General features: G+C 37.8%; 1 protein-coding gene across 1 annotated transcript in view; it reads right to left on the bottom strand.

Moving 5' to 3' along the window:
• MACROD2 (mono-ADP ribosylhydrolase 2) overlaps positions 1-21,304 on the bottom strand; it is a 2,147,078-nt gene that overhangs the window by 2,072,885 nt on the left and 52,889 nt on the right. The window contains exon 3 of the mRNA XM_072634489.1: positions 10,906-11,013. Within this exon, the coding sequence (XP_072490590.1) occupies positions 10,906-11,013 (108 nt within the window). The remainder of the gene's footprint in view (positions 1-10,905; positions 11,014-21,304) is intronic.

Genomic DNA, 21,304 nt, shown 5'->3' with positions numbered 1-21,304 from the left:
TCTTCGTCAAACATAAGCTCTCTGCTCTAGAATCTGTTTCTCACTGACTACAGGTTCATTATAAATTCCACAGCCTGACATTTAAAGGCCTTTATAATTGTGTTCCCCACCTACCTATGCCACCATTTTCCCTATATCCCTGAACACAAATCACCTGCTGTACCAAAGCTGAGTTCACCACTGCTCCTTAATAATAGTAATAACTATGTGACATTAATCTGATGCAAAGGCATTTTGTGCCTTTTAGCAAAAGCATTACTAAGATGGTATAGTAAGAACATTTGGCACAAAACATTCCTCCACAAAAGCCTGGGGCACACTCTCAAATACACACAGTACTCATAGAAGAGTTGATTCAAATGCAGAGTACAATGTAGGGAGGGATACATGTGGTATACAAGTGTGGTAAATGGATAATTAGTAGGAAAGGTTCTTTTTCTTTCAGTAAGAATCCTCATGAAGGTCAACCTTGGGTACAGCTCTTGGCTGGGTGGGTCATTCAGTTGAGCTTCTAGGGTATGTTTCTTTAGGCCACAGCCCGCAATTCTATCTGCCATGAGAAGTCCTGCCTTCTCCATTAGATGATTCTACATCCAGATGATTTTCTCCCCACATTCCGCTGTCCTAGCTCTGCTCCTAGGTGGATGAACTGTCTCTTATTGCTCCAGGATTTCTGATGACATAGTCAATTGTAAGGAGGGATAGAAAATTCCCTCCTCCCTCCCAAGAGCAATTCTCTATCAGAGTTCTGGTTTTTCCTCCACTTTTGACTCCAGCTCTTGAACCTAGAATCCTTTGCTTATAAATTGACTGACTCCTAAACTGATTTGTTGCCTGTATATATGTATATTACAAACTTATATTGAATATAGATATTTAACAAATAGATATGTATATACACACACACATGTGTGTATGGACAGAGAGAGAGAGGATCAAGAAACAGATATGACATACCTGATTATCTCCAGTGACACTACACAGAAAACATCTTGTGACTCCCTTAAATAATCACAAGACGTTTCCTGTGTGATATCATTTAATACTATCTATGGCAAAACTCACAGAACATCTGAGGCCCTATAATCCTTTCAAAATGAACAGTGACATATTCATATATTGCTATGGAATTATAGGAAAATTTTTAACAAGTTTAAACTTTTGTGATTATATTCAAGACCTGTTTATTGACTGAACGATTATGTGACCCTATCAACAAAGATGGTCAGAAAACTCCCTTCCTTACACTGATTACAGCGATTACTCCAATTACACAGGTGCTGTGCCTTCTGTGATTATGATACTTGAGGTGATGTGTTATCACATTTGAGACCTATACCTATGAGGTTATTATCCCCATTTTACAGATTAGGAAACTGAGGCTCAGAGAGGCCAGATGATTTGCCCACAGAAACAAAGCTAAGTGTAGAAAGTGTCGGTGTCAGAAATGAGATTTGAAACCAGCACTTTGAAGCTTCAAGTTTGGCATTTTATCCACTTATGCCAATGAACCAGAGTCATTCCTGACACTCAGCCTGGGTATATTCACACTCCTGCCTGGAATGCCCTCTACTAGTACAAATTCTAGTCTCCCAGGAGACTGGGGGGGGGGGGGGGGCGACTTATTTGGAATGAGGGGAACTTTGGCAGTCTATGTATGGAGTTGTCTCATTCCTCAACTCAAGTCCTTCTTCTCCTTTGGGCCCTTCTCCAAACACTGCATTTGCACTGATTTCCCCTTTTATCTATATTTGTATGACACGTTGTCTCTGCTATAAATTTTGGCACCATGTGGCTTTGGATTGATGTCAGTTCTTATGCATATTTTTATATCCTCAATTAGAATGAAAACCCTTGGAGGTCAGAACCTATGCCTTAAACTCCTTTTATAGCTACTCAGACCCACTCTAGGACAGTTTTACAAAGAGTAGATACACCTCTGTAGTGTATATAATTTGACTCTGTTCCTGATGTAATTTCTTAATTTTCTGTCAAACCCAGACATACCAGAATGTAATTGAAACCACATTAACTGCCACTTTGAAGAGTCTCTGGAATCAAATTCCACTCAAACCACAACACTCCACAGACATACTAAAATCAAGTTAACAGATCAGTGTCAATTGTGTGAGAGAAGTAGTAAAATCTAAGACTATAAGCTCTGAGCAGTTAGGACCAGGTTTATTTCTCCAAAATACTATTGTCTAGTTGAATATTTAACACTACTTCCTACTTTTCCATTTTAGATAAGGTTTAAAAGTCTGCCTGTTTATCTGCAAGGACCTATGAATTGTTTGCAAGCCTAAGATTCATCCTTGAATTGCTTTTAAAATGAAGAGACTTTTTTCCCAATGAAGTAGAGCTTTTTAGCATCTGAATAAAAATACACATAAAAATATCCAATTATGGAAATATCTCTACTGTACCAACAACCACACGGAATCAACCACATCAGAGAAACTATACAGTACCAATAAGGGTCCCATGTTGCTCTCATCTTTTTAATTCAATATTCTCTTGGTAATGGATGATATGGAATGTCACAATTAGCAGAATCATTCAACAATCAATAAGGATTTATTAAGTGCTAACTATTTCCAGGTATTGTGCTAGTGGCTGGAGTGCTAGACAAAATGGAATTGTATTGTGCTACACAAAACTGAAACAATCCTTGCTTTCAAGGAATAATATTCCATTGAGGGAGACATAAAAGACATCAAGGACAAGTATTACGAGAAAAGGAGGTGGGCCAGTTCAGCAGTGGCAGTGAGAGATAACTGCAGTGTTGCACTGATTTCTGGAAAAAAAAAATATTAAAGGAACTAGAGGAAAGCCTCCAGTGCACTAAACAGATGCTCTGTGTGGAAGATTTCTTGGAAAGATGAAGACGAAAACGATGCAGGGTGAGATCTGGATCACTTGCGATATGTACCAATAGAAGCAACAGCCATATCAATGAAATAAAATATTCAGTTGATATACTGAATAATCAATCACAGGATCATAGATTTAGATCCTGAAGGGGTTTTCACAACCACTTAGCCCAATGTCCTTATTTTACAGATGAAAGCATTAAGACCCAGAAAGCTGTGCCTTTCCCAGGGTCACAGAAGTAATTAGAGTCAGAGACAGGATTTGAACTCAGATCATGTGACTCTAGCCTAGAGCAAGTACTCTTTCTATTATGTCATTACAAAAGTGTCTAATTTAAATGGCACACAATACAGACATTAACACATTTAACATTTTAAAAAATTTAAAAAATTACTGTGGAAAGAAATTAGCCCATCCACCACTTGGGCCTTTCACTAAAGAGCTGGGGGTAGGAGGGGAGAAATCATTTGGAGAGAGGGGAATTTGGATAGTCCAGGAATAGAGAACAGCCCTAGGCATAAGAATATCTGAGGTCAATAAGTAAAAGTAACTGCCATGTTAATAAATATGGCTGCTGTCCTCTGGGTGACAAGAGAGCTGGTAAGAAATTAATGAAATAGCTATATGATTCTGGCTTATTAAAACAATACACTGGAGTCTCACTATAATATAATTTGCTATCAAGGAGAATTTTGTAAAAGGCAGGCACCTGCTAGTTCCAGTCCAAAGGGGGCTAGTTACCAGACTACTAAAAGCTGTTCTCCTAATATAAACCTCAAGGGAAACATCCTAGCAGGGCTCCAGCGTCATTTTGTAAATTGGCAGAAGTTAGGGAACAGCAGACAACTGATTTTCTGGCCGCCAAAATACAAATATAAACGTAAAAAATGAACCTTTATTAAAAGCCTAAGAGAGGTGACAGCCTAGGATGGTGGAAAAAACACTAAATTAGGAATCCAGACACCAATGTTCTGGTCCTGGCTTGCCACCACTCTTCCTCCCCCCTGCCGCCCCCAACCAGCTGTGTGATGACTGGACAAATCACCAGCTCCCTGTGTCTCAATTTCCTGGTCTGTAAAATGAAGGGGCTGCACTATCTCTAAGGTCCCCTTCAACTCAATGTTTTGTTAATACTATAACCTCTACTTAAACAGATTGCATTAAAACTTCACCTCTAACTTCATTCATAATCTTTTGTGGAAGCTCCAGAATTGTCCACTAGGTTTGTTTCCTCCCAGTAAGGACTACAGGTGTTCCTTTTCTCAGGTCCTCTGTAAACAAACAGCACAGCAGAAGATTCTAAAGAAAATCTTCAGCAAATTTTACATCTCTTTCATGTCTCTCCAAGAACTTCCTCATCAGATTATCCTAAAGATGATCAAAACATGAACAAAATGTAATCAATAGACCACAAAAGGTAAGCTAATGGTGCCCTATTTTGGAGTGAATAAAGGCTACCTTCAGTTTAGTTTCTTATTTATCCCCAGAACCATATTTTTTTCAAGTTCCATAGCCTCCTCAATACAACTAGGTCAGAAGGAGGCATGGCAAACCTCACTATGACAACATTTCAGAGCAAAAGAGGCACAGGCAAGGAATGTCATTCAATCATCATAAAAAACCAGAACTTTGGAGAAGTTGAGTACCATCTACATTACTGAGAGCATCACTAATGATCTGATACAGACCTCCCTAGCTTGAAATCTCTCTAAGGCTTAGCTTTCCCACTTCTATTTCACTTCTTGAATTTTGGCATCCTGAGAAACCTTGGTTCCGTATCCAGCCTCTAATTTATGTTAGCCTGAATGCCATTTTAGATTTCACATCACTTTTCCTGATGACAGGCAATATGAGGGAAAGCTTTCCCTCAATTCTAGTGATTGTCTGATTATCGGCATGTATCAGTCCCCTTGCAGAGCAAATATTAATATCTGATGCCCTTCAAATTCTCTTCACCTTTATGGCTCAGACAATAGTGTAAATGCTTAATGTCCTGCCAGTCACCTAGCAGGCAGCTTCAGCAACATCAGAGCTGTAGCAACAATTAGAAGAGAAAAAAAAAAAAACCTCTGCAAAAGTGGCTAACCAGTGAGAGCACCTGTGACTGTTGAAGGCAGCTGCCCTACCTACAACACTCTGAATGTCCTCCAAGGTGGGCAAAGAACTTCTCAGCACTAGAGACTTGTTTCTGAAAAAACAAAATATTAAAGGAACTAGAGGAAAGCTCCCAATGTAATGAAAAGATCCTCTGTGTAGAGGATTTCTAAAAAGATGAAGACAAGAATAATTCAGGGTGAGAGCTTGATCACTTGAGATCTGTACCTACCAAAAGAGTATCACATCAATGAAATAAAAGAAGATCATAGGATCACAGAGTTAGTGCCTGAAGGGGTCTCAGTGATCTTCTAGTCCAACTCCCTTATTTTACAGATTAAGATGCTGAGACCCAGGAAGTTGTATCTCTGGATTCCTAACTTAGTGCTCTTTTCACTGTATTAGGCTGTCACCTGTTAGGCTTTTTAATAAAAGTTCATTTTTCATGATTACATTTGTATTTGGGGGACCAGAAAATCAGTTATCTGCTGCTCCCTACCTAACTTATTCTTCTCTACAAAATTACATGGGAGTCCTACTCTATGATGTTTCCTTCAAGGTCCACGTCATGAGAACAATTTGTAGTAGTCTAGTAACCAGCCTCTAGCTACTAGAGTGAGGAGGTTCCTGCCACATTATGGACACTCATTCCTGGGAATGCCCCACAGCTCCACCCAATTAGAGAATCAATTGCCTTCTTATTACCCCTTACTTCACAAGAAATAGTCTCCTACTAGATGATATGGAAGGGTTCTTTTAAGAGCTAAAGAAAACTTTTCACACACATACATACACATTCCCTTTAGAATGGAGAAGAATGTTGATCAATAAATTATCAGACTCCAATAGAAACTATGATATCTTTCTAAACCAGAGCCTGGGCTGGACTATTGCTGCTTTGGCGGATTAATTTTTCTGCAAGGTTTGGCCACTCTCATCTATCATGATATAGCCCAGGTGAACATGATTATCACCATGTATATTCATCAAATAATGTGTGCATCAAGTCCTACTCCTAGTCATAATACAATCTATGGTAGACCCATTGGGTCTCTCTTAGTCTACCATTTGGTAGATTGTCAACAGCCTACCAGAAAAGCTTACGTGGGAGTTGGTGAGGCATGGTGGGTACCAGATACATCCACTGTTTTCTCCCAGGATGTTTTCTGTTCTGGCAGAGTTCCACATAGGAAAGAAGTCACCCATAAAGAATTCTGCATACCACCACAGGCAAGAAGACCTCCTGGGCCTTCCTATCTACTCTCAAGATGATCAGTTCTCAAATCCTACTCCTGATCTTCAATCATATTAATAATAATCCTAAAGATTAAAATGTCAAGCCCATAGATTTTATAGATTTCACTGACAGTGAAATCAGGAGGGTTCTATAAATGTTATCAACTTGATTTTGACCAAAGAGAGAACAAGTACCTCAATAATAACGTACAACCTCAGTGTATGGTGTTGGAAATAATTAAGTGGTAGTGGAAAAAATTAAGAGATATCCACACTGGTTTGGGCCAACAGGAAACAAGTTTCTGCAAGAACAAGTGTGAAAATGCTGAAAGGCATTCAACCTAAATATAACTGACTCCCTAACTCTTCTCAATAATGTTAGTGATCAGTCAGAGAGTGCTATACAATGACAAATAACTCAAGAAGACCTACAATTCACTCCCACCACTGCCAGAAACACTTCTTAGAACAGATAAATATCACATCCAGATCTAGCCCTAAACCAGAGTTCCTACTCCAATACCAGGACTACTGGGATTTGTCTGGCATGATTAAAACAGAGAAGTTGTTCCCACATAGGCTGTATAGTTATGCAATTAATCTAGTTCCAAGAATCTCAAATTCAACTGGATACTCTCTGAACAAGCCAGAGAGAGTGTAGGATTTCTTAGAAAAAAACAGAAAGGAGGGATTCATCCAACACTCCACTTCTCAGACTTGAAACCCAGTGATAACTAGGTAAAAAGATTTGGAGATTATGACTCTGCCACAGCTGTAAAACCCTGAATTTCATAACTACTGAGAGTAGAAAGAATGCTAGGCCTAGGGTCAAGAAGACCTGAGTTCAAATTTGACTTCAGATACTTACTAGCTATGTGACCCTGCTCAAGTCACTTTTGTTTGCCAAATATAAAAAGAAAGAAAGAAGTCAAGAAAGCAAACAAGGAAGACAAAGAGACCAGGATCCCCAGTCCTTTGTAGTCAACCTGATGGACCTGCCGGCAGGGGTGTTGAAATTGATTTTAATGGGGCACACGCCTGGTCCAAACATGGAAAGGGGGTGAAGTTGATTTTTTTTAAAAATCCTTCTAGCCCTGGTAATCTATATACCCGGTTGTTCCAATTACTTTGTGCAACACCCCAGAAGTTTTTAAAAGATTCATGAACTTGGTATTTCTGGATCTGCCAGAGCAAGGTGGTCATGGGTTACTTAATAGATATACTCATTTATTCCCAGAGCCCAGCCCAGCAAACCAAATTTGTCTGTCAGCTCCCAACACCCACACCAACACCCACATCAGCCATTTGCCAATCTAGAAAAACGAAAATTTTAGCTTCATTTCACACGTCTCCCTGTCATGAACTCTACAATACAGCGAAACGCAGAACCTGACAATCAATCTCTTTCTTCCATGCAATCACACAAGCCCCCTCCTCAACTCTGCCTTCAAAGCTTAGCTCAGGTACAACCACCTTGATATAGCATGCTCTAATTACCTTCAGTCCCTCCTCAGATTACTCAGCCTTTATATCTACGCACAGGTTACATGGCCCCAGGAGTCTGTAAGTTCCTTGTCTTTGTATTCCCAGGGTCTGCAGACACACACTAAGCCAACAACGAGAGAATATGAATTCAAGAAAGATGGAGTTCGGACTGCAGTGAGAGACCTCTGTCTTTACAAAGAAATCTGTAACTGTTCTTTGACCATAGCTGCTTTATCTCCATGTTCTCTGCCCTGACAGCACCTTTCACCAATCTGCTGAAACCAGCCCAAGGCTTTCAGCGCTCACAGGTGGTAGAAGTGTTTCAAGATCAGAAAAAGCATTCAGCTCTGTCTGTATCTTCGTGTACAATATCCAGTGGCATAATGGAAGCTTAACTCTCACATCACCCTGCATGTATTTATCCTACAAGCTGGCCATATCAGGAAATTTAAAAAAAACTGTAATGGAGGAAAAGTAACCACTCATTGTAAAAGTCATATTGGCACGACCTTAATATGAAAACAATAAATTATGGCAATGGTATACTGATCAGCATTTGTCCAAACTAATCTTAAGACCTAGAGCACTTCCTTCGGAGGGTGCTACTGTTCGATCAACACTGGAAACGCTGAACGTCATTTTTGGTAGGTTCACCTTCATCATTACTTAAATTTCCCCAACATTACAATAGGCATTCAGATAAGCTGTCATGAAAGATCAAGAAGGCAGCTAGGTGGTGCAGTGGACAGAGCACCAGTGCACGAGTCAGGAGGACCTGTGTTCATATCTCACCTCAGACACTTGACACTCACTAGTTGCATGACCTTGGGCAAGTCACTTAACCCCAACTGCCTCATCCTGGTCATCTCCAGTCATCCTGGTCACTGGATTCAGATGGCTCTGGAGGAGAAGTGAGGCTGGTGACCTGAATAGCCCTCCCTCACTCAAAGTCAAGTGCAAGTCATGTCATTATTTCTCTGATGGTATGGTCTTCTTCGGCAATGAAGGATGAACACACACACACACACACACACACACACACACACAGAAGATTAAATGTGAACCCCTAAAGGATCATTCACCTCAATGGGTAGGCTTCTACAAATAGCAAACTTTGCCCCTACCTCCCAACAGTTTTAATCCACAAGCAGCAGTCATAGAATACCTATTCTCAGATCCAATTAACTGTCCTCTAGAAAGACACAGCATCAGTATCCAAGGGAAGATCATTCTCTCATGAAATCCTCCATTTCCCCTTCTGTACATACATCATGGGCAGTGCTTCAACATTCCCATGGAAGGGGACTTGTTCAAGACATGGCCACTGGAGACTTCTGGTGGCTACAGCTATAACACGACATTATTGGCATGTCCAGGCATACAAAGCACGTGTCAAGAATCCCATGGCATACCAGGCTGACTGCACTTGCTTGGCAATTCCCACCCTTTCCTAGTTGGCAATAATACTGAATTTCATCATGAACCTGCCCTTATTCCATGGAAATCATGCCATCTAGTGGTAGTACACACCCTAACTAAAAAAGATGTACTTTCTTCCCTATATTAGGCCTCCCAACACAGCACGAGCTGCTCAACTATTTATTTTCTTTGAATACTGTGCTTAACTCCTTTTTGTTATTTTTAATTTTTTTTTCCTATTTTCTCATTTCCCTTTATTTTTGGACATATCCCATGTGGAAGTTTGTTTTGCTTGACTGTGATTGTCGACTCTGCTCCTGAAGGACTGATGCAGCTCCACGGTCTCCCCTTTCATAATCCACCAGGGTTTCCTTTTTATCTCACCACTCTGGAATGGAGCATTCACAAATGTAAAAAATTCACTTTTCTACAGCATATCATCACTAGTCCAACAGGAAGAAAGAACATACAATCTAAACCCTGAACCTATATCATCATCAAAATGATTGCTACTACTGTCTACCACAGAATTCTGTTCGATTTTGACATACTCCTCAGGACACTCCCTTTTATGGCTGTTACCCTTAATTTTTTGTTGTGTTTTTCGCCAGCATTTCCATAGTCAATGACTTCCAGGAAGGGTTAGAGGCCACTCAGGCTAACTTGTAGTGTACCCTATGAGTAGCCAAAGTGGCATGCAAACAAAGGGTCAGTTTGATCACAATTCTAAAAACATTCTTGAATAGACAGGACCAAGTCTGGTGATCTCCCTATTTACTTCTGCACCAGAAGACCTTTCCTGAAACTAGCTGAGATATGCCTTCCACATCATGCAAGTGATGAATCCCATGGCTTACTGGATAGGATTATCCTCCAAACTGTAGATCCATTAGTGTTTCTACTAACTGAAAATGCTTCTTACATTCAAAAGCAATTATACAGTGAACCTCCACTAAAATCATCCCCCAGGGTCAACAGACATATATCCCATCTTGAGTTCCATATCCGAACTTTTTCCAGCTTGCTCAGACAAGTCAAAATGTGTGCTTCATTGGCAGTAACCTTCAAGAACCCAGAAATTCTCTAACAAAGGGTGAGAAAATGAAATAGACTTCTTGACATATTTGCATAAATATTTACTTTCAGCCAAACACGTTAATAGACATTTTATCATATTTAACATAACTGAGAAGATTGTTTGCTGATTCATTTCAAATTTTTTTATATTGTCATATACCATTTAAAAATTAAAATTAATTTAAAAACTGTGAAACAAAATAAGTGCAGTAATGAAGTTTCAGAGTTTTCTCTATATTTAAATTAGGCCTAATATGAATCATATGATTTTTTCGCTCCTTCTCCAAATGTGAAATTACAATATGAAACACTTGTAGCCACATATTTGAAAAGTTCAGTCACACCATTCTAATTCTTGATTGACAAAACCCTTTTAAGATAATAGTGTAAGCTCCAGTAATCTCTAAGCAAGACTTACCCACTGTCCATCACACTACATTGGTCACATATATTTTCCTCTATTTAGCATATGCATTCCCTATATAGTTAGAATGCTAATTATGGTTAGCATGTGTAATTAGTCTTTGATCTTACTTGCTATTCAACAATACAAATGCCAAAGTGATTACAATGTCTCCAGACACTTTGATGGATACCAAGAAGCATAACATTTCTATGAAATATTCACGTTATATTATGCAAAAATGGAATATTTTTAAATGCCAAATACATAGTCAACATCTCTCTAAACACTGTTAAATCAAATATGAAGCTACTCACCTGCATTGACTATGGCATCAATCTCAAGCAATGTGATGTCACCTCTGTAGAGTGAAACTTTTTCACTCAAGCTTTTCTTCACTTGTGAAACTTCCTGGGCACTTTCATCTATAATACAAAAAGAAAAAATGCAATATATTTTCAGAGGTACTCTTTAAGAAAAATGTCATACATTATAACATCTGTTAAAGAAACTTTAATATAAGATAGTTTGTTCTTAAAGTCATAAGTCACAAATTGGGTTTATATTTGACAGTCTGATACCTAGGTAGCTAATTAGAGAAAAAAAATGTATTCAGTGAATAAGGAAAGAGTACCCCAAAACATCAACTTTAGTGCTAGGCAAACAGTAGCCACTCCATAATTATTGATTGGTTGATTATTTAGATTTCCAGCTATATCACTAATAAAATGTCATTTGCTATCATTAATTTTACTACAGAAATTCCTATTTTTGATATCAAAAATATACATTGCTAGTTTCAGCTCTAGGTAAAGAAAAAGGAGTTGTACAATTGACAGTAGCAAGATAAATAAGTGTCATGATGGGGCAATTTTGTCCTCCCTCCGAGTGACCTTTGAAAACACTATTTGTTTGAGAATAAAAATATTAGAGAGACATCCTGGTGAAATAGACAGAGGGTCAGCCTTAGTCAGGAAGATGTGGGTTCAAGTTCTGCCTGTTCTGAATGACTAGCTATGTTACCCCTGGCAAAGCATTTACTATCTCGGAGCCTCAAGCAAATCTCTAAGATTCTAAGTTACAAATAAATTGATGATCTATACCTCTATTTCTCTATTTAAATGAAATCACAGGACCAGATCAAATACACATAACTGTGTGTATATATACATATATACACATATGTACATATGTGTATATATAACGTGTATGTATATATTTCTATATATGCTAATATATATGATATACGTAATATATGATATACATCCAATGTAATTATATGTGTGTATAAAACTGTTTGCCTATATGCACATGTATGGGTACACATACTTAGGATTCATCCCTCACCTAAAAGTAAATCCTAATCTTCCTCAGAGAGGGAAATTCAGGCATGAGCAATCATTTCCATTTGTAACTACTTCTCATTCACTTGAGTACTTATGATTCACCCTAGAGGGAGCTGTTAGCTTAAAACAGTGATCAAAAAAGCCTATACACAGCACAACATGTTAAATATGTAGTATTTTAAAAAGGAAAACTTTACTTCTTCAAAACGTGTGTCCTTTTTTCTCTATTTTAAAATGTTGTAAAAGTATTAAGAAACTATGCGGCTAATACAACCTGGGTTTTCCAAATTATTTTTTGGAAAAAAATTTTGTGAGGACAAAAAGCTAAGCAGTGCACAAAACTGTATTAAAACATTCTTAATACAATTCTGGGCTCTAATCCAAAAAAAAATGCAAGTCCAAGAAAAATTTTTATTCGTTGAACTATCCTTAATGTATAAAGATGATTTGATTAGCCCAATGTCAGCAGACATATAAATGAGGTGGGCAGTCGGGGGGAAGGGGGGAAGGAAGGCGCATGTATGCATGTGCATGTGCACGTCTGTGTATTTCCCTTACCATTTATGGGGACGAGATACATTGAGCAATTCTCTGCAACCCAAAAAGCTTAAGAGAGGGTTTACTGAGGGTCTACGGTTTGTAGTCATGGAAAACAAGGCCCTTTATTCCTCTCTAGTATGTCTTTACAGTTTTCACTTTTCCTTTCTGGTCATAGGAATATACAGAAACTATAAACCACTGATTGATCAATAGGCACTTATGACCCTATGTGCAAAAATCTGTAGAGAAGCTTTTTTTGTGGTAGCAAAGAGCTGAGACTGGAAAATGCCCATCAGCTGGGGAACAGTGGAACAAGAGGATGGTTTCAGGAAAACCTGGGAAGATTCACATGAATAAGTGGTACAACTGATGCAGAGTGAAGTGAGCATAACCAGAAGCACACCATACACAGTAACAGCAATTTTGTTAACAGTAATCAGCTGTGAAAGAGTCAGGTACTTTGACCAAAACAACGAACATGACAGTTCCAAAAGGACTCATGACACTAAGTTATATCTACCTCCAGTGAGAGAGAGACAACAGATGAATTGAATACAGATTGAGGCATAGTTTTTCACTTTTCAAATTTTTTCTTATTTTTTTCACAACACGGTTACTATAGAAATGTTTTCCATGACTTCACATCTACAATAAGAATAATATTGCTTGCCTTCTCAATAGGTAAGGGAAGGGTTGGAAGCAGTGAAAGAACTGGAATTCAAAATAAAAAATGATTTTTAAAAAAGTAAGCATTTATTAAGCATTCAATATGTTCCAGGCACCTTGATAATCATTAGGAATACAAACAGAATGTAAAACAGACCCTGTCCTGGAGGAACTTTCATTCTACTGAGGGAAACAGCATATCTTTAATAGATATGTGAAAAACATGTAGAGGTGATGAAGGATAACCTTAAATGGGAAGATACTAGCTGCTGCATAAAATGACATTTGGGCAAAATTTTGAAGAAAACAAAGATTTTAAAAGGAAGAGGTAAGAAGTCCAAGCATGCCAGGTACAAAGGCAACCAGGACACAAGAGATGAGGAGATGGAGCATTGTGTCTAAGAAACAGCAAATAAATCAGTATGACTGGACAATAGTGTGTATAGGAGAATAACGTGTAAGAAAACTAGAAAGATGGAACACAGGTTACTAAGATCTGTAAATGCCAAACAGACTTTATATTTGATCCTAGAGCTAATAGAAACAACAGGAGTTTACTAAGTGGAGGGTGACAGTCAGACCTACTCTGTAGGAAAAAGGCACTTTAGAAGTTATATGGAGAATTAAGTAGAGTAAGGAGAGTCTTGAGGTAGAAAGACCAATTAAAAGGCTACTGCAAAATGTTAAGGGCTAGGATGTTTCATAAATTGTGTGGTCTCCCAGTATTTCAGCAATAATTATGACCCTGACTAAGATAACCAAAATAGACCCTGGAGGTCCATCCAGCGTCTAATCCTCTCCGTTCTAAAAAGCCCTGAATGAAGAAGTCAGTAAAGCTTAGCACAGTGCCTGTGATATAGCAGCATTTAATATTTGCTTCCTTTCTTTTTATTTCTATAGGAAAAGTTCAGTATGTTGTGGTTCTGTTAAAAAAAATAATATTGATCTGGATATCACACAGGTCATGTCCTCTCAAGAAATAGTCATCAATTAATCAAATATATATTCCCTAATTAGAAACTGACATTCCTCTATCTTACCATAGGCTTCTATAATCCTACCCCTCCCTAGGCTTTATCCCCTCCTAAGCCTTTTCATTGAGACCTCCAATCCTTTCAGCCCATTGCCCCAGCTCTGACTTCACTTTCCTCCCTTTCCAATCTCCATCCAGTGGTTTGGCCATTTCACCTCTACACTGCCTTCTGCTCTCAAATCCCTTCATCCCTTATCCTGTCACACTCATCTTTTGCCAGAACTCAGCCCTAAATTACTACAACAATGAATCTCATCTCCTATTCACAACCTGCTTAATGCAGTTACAGGAGGTCTCACAACTGTGCTAATTGGGTACATTCATGTTATCCACTCTTAGATTGGCCTTCACTGCAACAAGGAAGTTCTCTTATTCCTCTCTAATTGAATCCTCATATTGATTCCCTAACTCACTCTCCATAGAAGATAATCCAAACTTCTCACCCTCTCTCTCAACTAAGCACCCTGACTCATATTACTAAAAAAAATTGAGGCCACTGAAAGTGAGCTCCTTTTTATCAAGTTCTCTTCCTATCAAAACTGCTTGATATCACCTCCCACTCTCTCCTCTTTTCTTCTCCTTACCCCCATCTATGATAGAGGTGACCCTTTTTTTTTTTTTACCAAAATCAACACAAGTGCATATCATCCTATCACCTCCTGTCTCTTCCAGAAAATTACATCCTCAGTTATACCCACACCACCCTAAATCATGATTCCTTCTCATGAGCAAGTCACCCCCAAGATGATGTCCTGTGTCTTTCAAACCTTTCTTAGCTAAATATCTTCAAGTCAAACAGCTTGAAAAAGCTATCTATATTTATTGCCTTCATTTCCTCTTCTCCCACTCCCTTCTCAAACCTTTGCAATGTGACTTCTGACCTAATCATTCACTAAAACTACTCTATCCAGAATTCCTAATGATCCCTTAATTGCCATATCTGATGGTCACAGTCTCTTCTCAACCTCTCTTCTGCAATGTGACCCCACTCTCCTGGTTCTCCTATCTGTGTCCTTGCTCCTTAATAGTCTCCTTTGCTGGTTCACCATCCATATCATGCCCCTTAACTGTGGCTGCTCCCCCAGTATTCTGTCCTAAGACTTCTCCCTCTATGATCTCTCTTGGTAACCTCATCACCTCTCATAGGCTAAACTATCCTCTAAGCAAAAAGTATATTTGTATTGTACATATATTTGGGTACATATAATTTATGGGTATATATGAAGTATGTGAGTGCATATATATATACATATAATTTTTTATTTTAGTTATTTTAATGGATATAAAGGCATAGCATTTGAAAACTGGTAGGATGGGATTAGGAAGCAGAAATACAAAAATTCATAAAGGAGTAATTAAAAGGAAAATAAAACCATTATTTTGGCTGTCATTTCTTTCCTCTATCTTATGTGAACTAATGTTTTATATTTAGGGGAGGTGGAGATATTAACATTACAATAAAGGTTACAAAAGCGACAGAAATTCAATTCCCATTTTTTCTCCTAAGTATCACCATACTCAAATACTCAAATGGATCAGTAATCTCATTGATTAGAAAGTTCCCTCCAATAATTCAGATCCTAACCTATCATTGCCTACCTATCTTATAAGAATCTTGTTCACATTCTTCCAAAATTTTGGCACTGAGGATCCACCCAACATGAGAGAGTCTCTCCTCATTTTTTATCAACATCTCAAGGATATCAATGGGTGACTCTGACTGTCCATTTGTCATTCTTTGTTCTTGTCAAGTGGCCAACCCAATCTTCTCTTCCTGACATACAATTTCTTGATAGTATCCTGTTCTTCTTCAGAGTTCCCCATCAGTTCCACTGTCCTCTGGGCGATACTTATCTTTAGTTCCTCGGAGTTAACCATATTCTGTATCTAAGTGGTCATGCAACACTGGTAAAATGTGAGTATTAAAAAGATGTGCCTCTGTTTTAGTGAAATCTGGTAGTCAATACAAGAATTTTTCAGTTTCCTAAAAGCAATCCAGTCTATTCTTATCCTATTAAAGTCTGGGCCAAACTCACCATCCATCTGTACAATCATATGAACCTTAATTACTTGATTTTACATGAGATTAATGGAAATATTGGCCTAAACAGATATCACACATTTTTTCAGTAATAAACCAAATAGATTGGATATGTTATTAACTCAGGGAAATTATTACCAAGGAAAGTACCTCAATTTTCAGCCCAAATACTTATATGACAAGTATCATGAAACACTTTAAATACTCCATTAGAACAACCTTCAATAGATAAGTCAATCTGTTTGTTCTCATTCAACTAATTATTTCATACTACTTTAATAGTGATACATGTTACAACTCTAAGTAATGACATTCTTGGTCACTTCCCTCTCTGCTTCTATCAGCACAGAACCCCAGATTTCACAAATTCAAATTAAACAAAGATGTATTTAGTGCATGAAAAGTATTCAGTTAGACAACATGTAAGGGAGGAGGTACATCTACTATATTCTTCGTACTTTTTGTTCACTCTGAAAAACAGAAACTTTTGTTTCTGGTATGCTCATGGCTACAAATCATGAAATACCATAACTTTTGAAAAGACAAAACTGCAAGTGATCTAAAGGATAAAGAAAAGATGGATATAAGTGGACTGCAGCATGTTATCTGTAATAAAGCACACAAGATATCATCTAAGAAATAATTGATTGGGAAATTCAATACACATTGTTAAGTATGTGTTAAATTAAACTAATCTAGTTAAATTAAACTAGAGCAAGGGATAAGAGTTACACAGCCTAAGTCTTAGATTGGTGTTACACTGGTATCAGTGAAATGTTAAAAGGCCTAAAAGGCAAACAGAATGCTACAGATTCTCTGTGGGAGATTTAACACAGAAAATGAATCAAAATCCCCCAGGATAAGAAGGCTTATAGAGTTTATAATCTGCACTGGTAAAAGAAGTAACCACATCCATAAAAATCATAGATCCATCGAAGTATTGATATGTCTAATATCATTCATTTCTCCTCTGGAAAGGTACCATGAAATCCATAATCATGAGTTGACTTTAGAATCAGAAGTCCCAACTCTGACACACTGACTAAGCAAGTAACTTACCCTCTCAGTGCCTAAGCAACTCTAAGACTATGTTTCCACTGATTAATGAAGGGAGTTTCTTCCACCAGGAGTCCCCTACATCAAGAGAATCACAAGTCCAAATCCAATTCCTATCCCTATTTTTCCTCTAGTTTGAATTAGTTGTTGATGTCAAAATGTTAATATTAATGAGCAATTTCCCTCTTTTTTGCCCCTCTGCCTCTAGCTAGGGGAGAGAAAGGAAATGCTGGATCATATAAACACATATACACAAATGATACCCCCTCATGAGCTAAAATCTGGATACGTGCAGGAAGAGCATGAATTGATCAAACTGCTGTGTGTCCAATTCTGGTGTTGGCAAGGGGTGGCAGGGAAACGTGAACTAGACAAAAGAAATAGAAACCACCCAATTACTCTAAATTGAGCTGAAATTTCTCTTATCTAGAATTTTCAGGGTCTGATTATCTCTATTTTACACTAAGACCAAAATACGCTATAGAGGGGCTGGGTAGGCTGATCCAAGTCACTAAGCCTAATCACTTAACTAGAGCCCTTCTCTTTGAATTGTGTATATGTTGCTACAGCTAAGAAAAACCAATACAACCCAAGTCCTCTATGAAAGCAGTCTAGTCTATTGGAAAGTATACTGGCAAGGGAGACCAGGAATTTAAGTTCTAGTCTCAGCTCTATCATTAGATAGAGCTGGAACATTAGACAAGCTATTTAACTTCTGAGCCTTAGTTTCCTCACGTATAAAATGTGACTAGACCAAGGCATCACTAAAGTCCTTCTCAGGGCTAAAATCCTGTGGTTCCATGAATCTTTCTGTCTTCACTTCCTAAAGCTTTAAAATAGAACTGGCATAATATTATAGGCTCTATCTTCCTCATCTAGATGGCATAGTGGAAAGGTTATCAGGCCTGGAGTTGGGAAAACCTAAGTTCAAATCCAGTCTAAGACATTTACGAATTGTGTGACCTTAGGCAAGTCATTAAACCCACAACCTCTACTTACATCAATTTCCTCATCTGTAAAATGGGGTTAATAATAACATCCATTTCCCAGGGCTGTTGTGAGGAGCAAATAAGATAGTAATTGTAAAGCTATTAGTACAATGCTTGGAACAAAATAGGTACTGTATAAATATTAGCTATTATTATTAATAAAAAAAATCACCTTAAAAGCACTCTGATCAACAAGGAGAGAGAGAAAGGTTATATATAAATGGATGGTGGCAGTCTTATTATAATAGTGTCTTTGCAGCTTGGGAAGCTGCTTCATTTTCAATTTGCTCTACTTTAAGTCTGGAAGGCAGAACCTGAGGGTCTAAGAAATTCTGTTGTAATAAACCATGATGTCTTATAAAGATGTTCTTTAATCTCTGCCTTGGCACTTGTTTTTAGAGCATCAAAAAATAGAAATTAACAAAGTGAAAGATTTTTTCTTCAGACTAAAATTAAAATCTTGGAGCTACAATAAACTGATCAGACTCTCTTGAAATTTCTTCAGCTACTTCAGGGACTCAGTGAATTTATAAGTTACAGAGACTCTGCCATTTAATTTTAATTAACATGCAAATGAGCTTTTCATATTCTGAATGGTTATTTCCCACTGTGTACTGGTTCAAAAAGTTTTAAGCCACTTAAAAATACGATCACAAATAGAAAGTTCTGAGGAACATTGGTCTTCTTTTCAAGCTGGTTTGCTATGATGCTGGGACAGAAGTTACAAATATCGATGAAAAAAAATCCTTGATTAATCAAGTCTATGCAGAGATTGTGAGGAACTATGAAATATAATGCTATCTATTCTGAAACAAATAATGCAGGACAGTGATAGAAAAAATAAAATAAAATTCTTGGGATTTTTAACATTTAAGACAATTTAAATTTCACTAAATATAGATGAAATAATATCCTATATTTCATGCATATGTAGATGAAGAAGAAACCCACAGATTTCTCTGAAATTTTTTAATCTTTTCATTTTACCAGTCACCTTGGAAACACTATGAATACTCAGCTATAAAAAAATAAGTTGAACCTTGTTGAAGTCAATTAATTTATAGATAAAAGGTTAGACTTGTTTTCAATAAATTGATGACAATTTTTGCATTTTTTAATCTTTTAATTTTCAATACAGTAAGTAGACCACTAGATTTGGAAATAGGCAATTTGAGTTGGAATACTACCTCAAATACTTACTTGCTGTATAACCCCGCATAAGTCTCTTAACCTCTCTCAGCCTCAGTCTCCATGTCTGTAAAATGGAAATAATAATAGTACCTACCTCAAAGGGTTGTGGAGATACATGTTTCTGAGACAACATTTATAAAGATAACATCAGATAATATGCCACTGTAAGGGTTGCAAACATACACAAAGCACTTTGCAACTCTTAAGGGGTCGTGAGGTGGTGCAGTGGATAGAATGCCAGGCCTGAAGTCAGAAGACACATCTTCCTGAGCACAAATCTGGCTTCAGATACTTACTAGTGTCTGCATATAGGCAAGGCCCTTATTTGCCTCAGTTTCCTCATCTGTAAAATGAGCTGAAGAACCAAATGGCAAACCACTCCAATATCTTTGGCAAGGAAATCTCAAATGGGGTCATGAAGAGTCAGACATGACTGAAGCTAAATCACAAGAGCAACTCTTAAAGAGCTATATAAATTGCTACCTATTACTATTAATAAAATCCTTCATGTAGACTTATTTCCGTATTTGCACCATCATGGCAATTATTAACACCAATGGTGATAGTTAAGACAAGTCAACAATTATTTATTAACCTATGTGCCAAGCTCTACTCTAAGTGCTAGGAACACAAGGAAAGGTAAAAATCAGTCTCAGTCCCTCAAGGTGTTCAAAATCTAACAAAGAAGTCAACATGCAAGCAACTATATACAAACAAGATATGTACAAGATGAAGACAAAAAAATGGAAGGAAAGCACTTGCATTAAGTGGGGCTAAGAAAGGCTTCCTGCTGAAGGTGGGGTTTTAGTTGGAACTCAAAGGAAGCCAAGGAATCCTGGAGGTAGAGATGAAAAGAGAGAGCTTTCCAGGGATGTGGGGCAGTCAGCAAAAAAGCAAGCAGTAAGGTGATAGCGTCTTATACTAGGAACAACAACGAGACCAGTGTCACTGGATTATAGAGTATGAGGCGGGGAGAGGGGGAATAAGGTGTAAGACATCTGGAAAGATGGGAGGAGGTCAGTTTATGAAGGGTTTTAAAAGTCACACAGTGCTGAAAGTAATAAGCCACTGGAGTTTATTGAATGAAACTGGGTTGGTAACATAGTGAAACATACATTTTAGGAATATCACTTTAGCTGAGTAGAAGATAGACTGAAAGAAGAGAGACTTAGTCTAGGTATAATATAATAAAAGCCTGCACCGGAGTAGTGGTAGTGTCAGAAGAGAGAAAGGGACATATATGAAAGATGTTTTAGAGCAGAATAAACAGGCCTTGGCAATAGAATAGATATAGAGAGCTTGGGGAGTTAAGAATGGTCTAAATTGTGAGGCTGTATAACTGGAAGAATGGAATAGGAAAATTAAGAAGAAGGGAGGGTTTGAGGGGAAAGATGAGTTCAGTTTGGGTATGTTGAGTTTAAGATGTATATGGGACATCCAACTCAGGATGTCCAGTGGGCTGCTAAAGATAAGAGAATGAAAGTTAGGAGATAGGTTTGGTTAGGTATGACTGCCTTTAAAAATCCATAAATTCAGGGAGTCTCTATACCTAGTGTAAGGATGGAGAAGGGGTTAAATGAAATGGAGAGAGACGAACCAAGAGCCAGTAAATGTCAGCAGTGTAAAGGGGGAGGAACAAGACGCCAAGAAGGGTACCCATGTGAAAATCAGAAACTAAAAAATAGATACCCAAGAGCAGACAGGACCAATGCACCATATGGTTAGGGATGTCAAGTAATATTCTGATCTGTTTTCAAAAGGCATTCATCCACTGCTAAACTGCAATCCACCCTCAACCTAGTTATTTTTATCCACAATAAACACTTCTTGAAATATATTAAATACACCATCATA

Source organism: Notamacropus eugenii, chromosome 1, assembly GCF_028372415.1.
Source record: "Notamacropus eugenii isolate mMacEug1 chromosome 1, mMacEug1.pri_v2, whole genome shotgun sequence".
Taxonomy (NCBI): domain Eukaryota; kingdom Metazoa; phylum Chordata; class Mammalia; order Diprotodontia; family Macropodidae; genus Notamacropus; species Notamacropus eugenii.
Note: the sequence above shows the minus strand (reverse complement) of the source record. Positions and strands in the feature narration are given on the sequence as shown.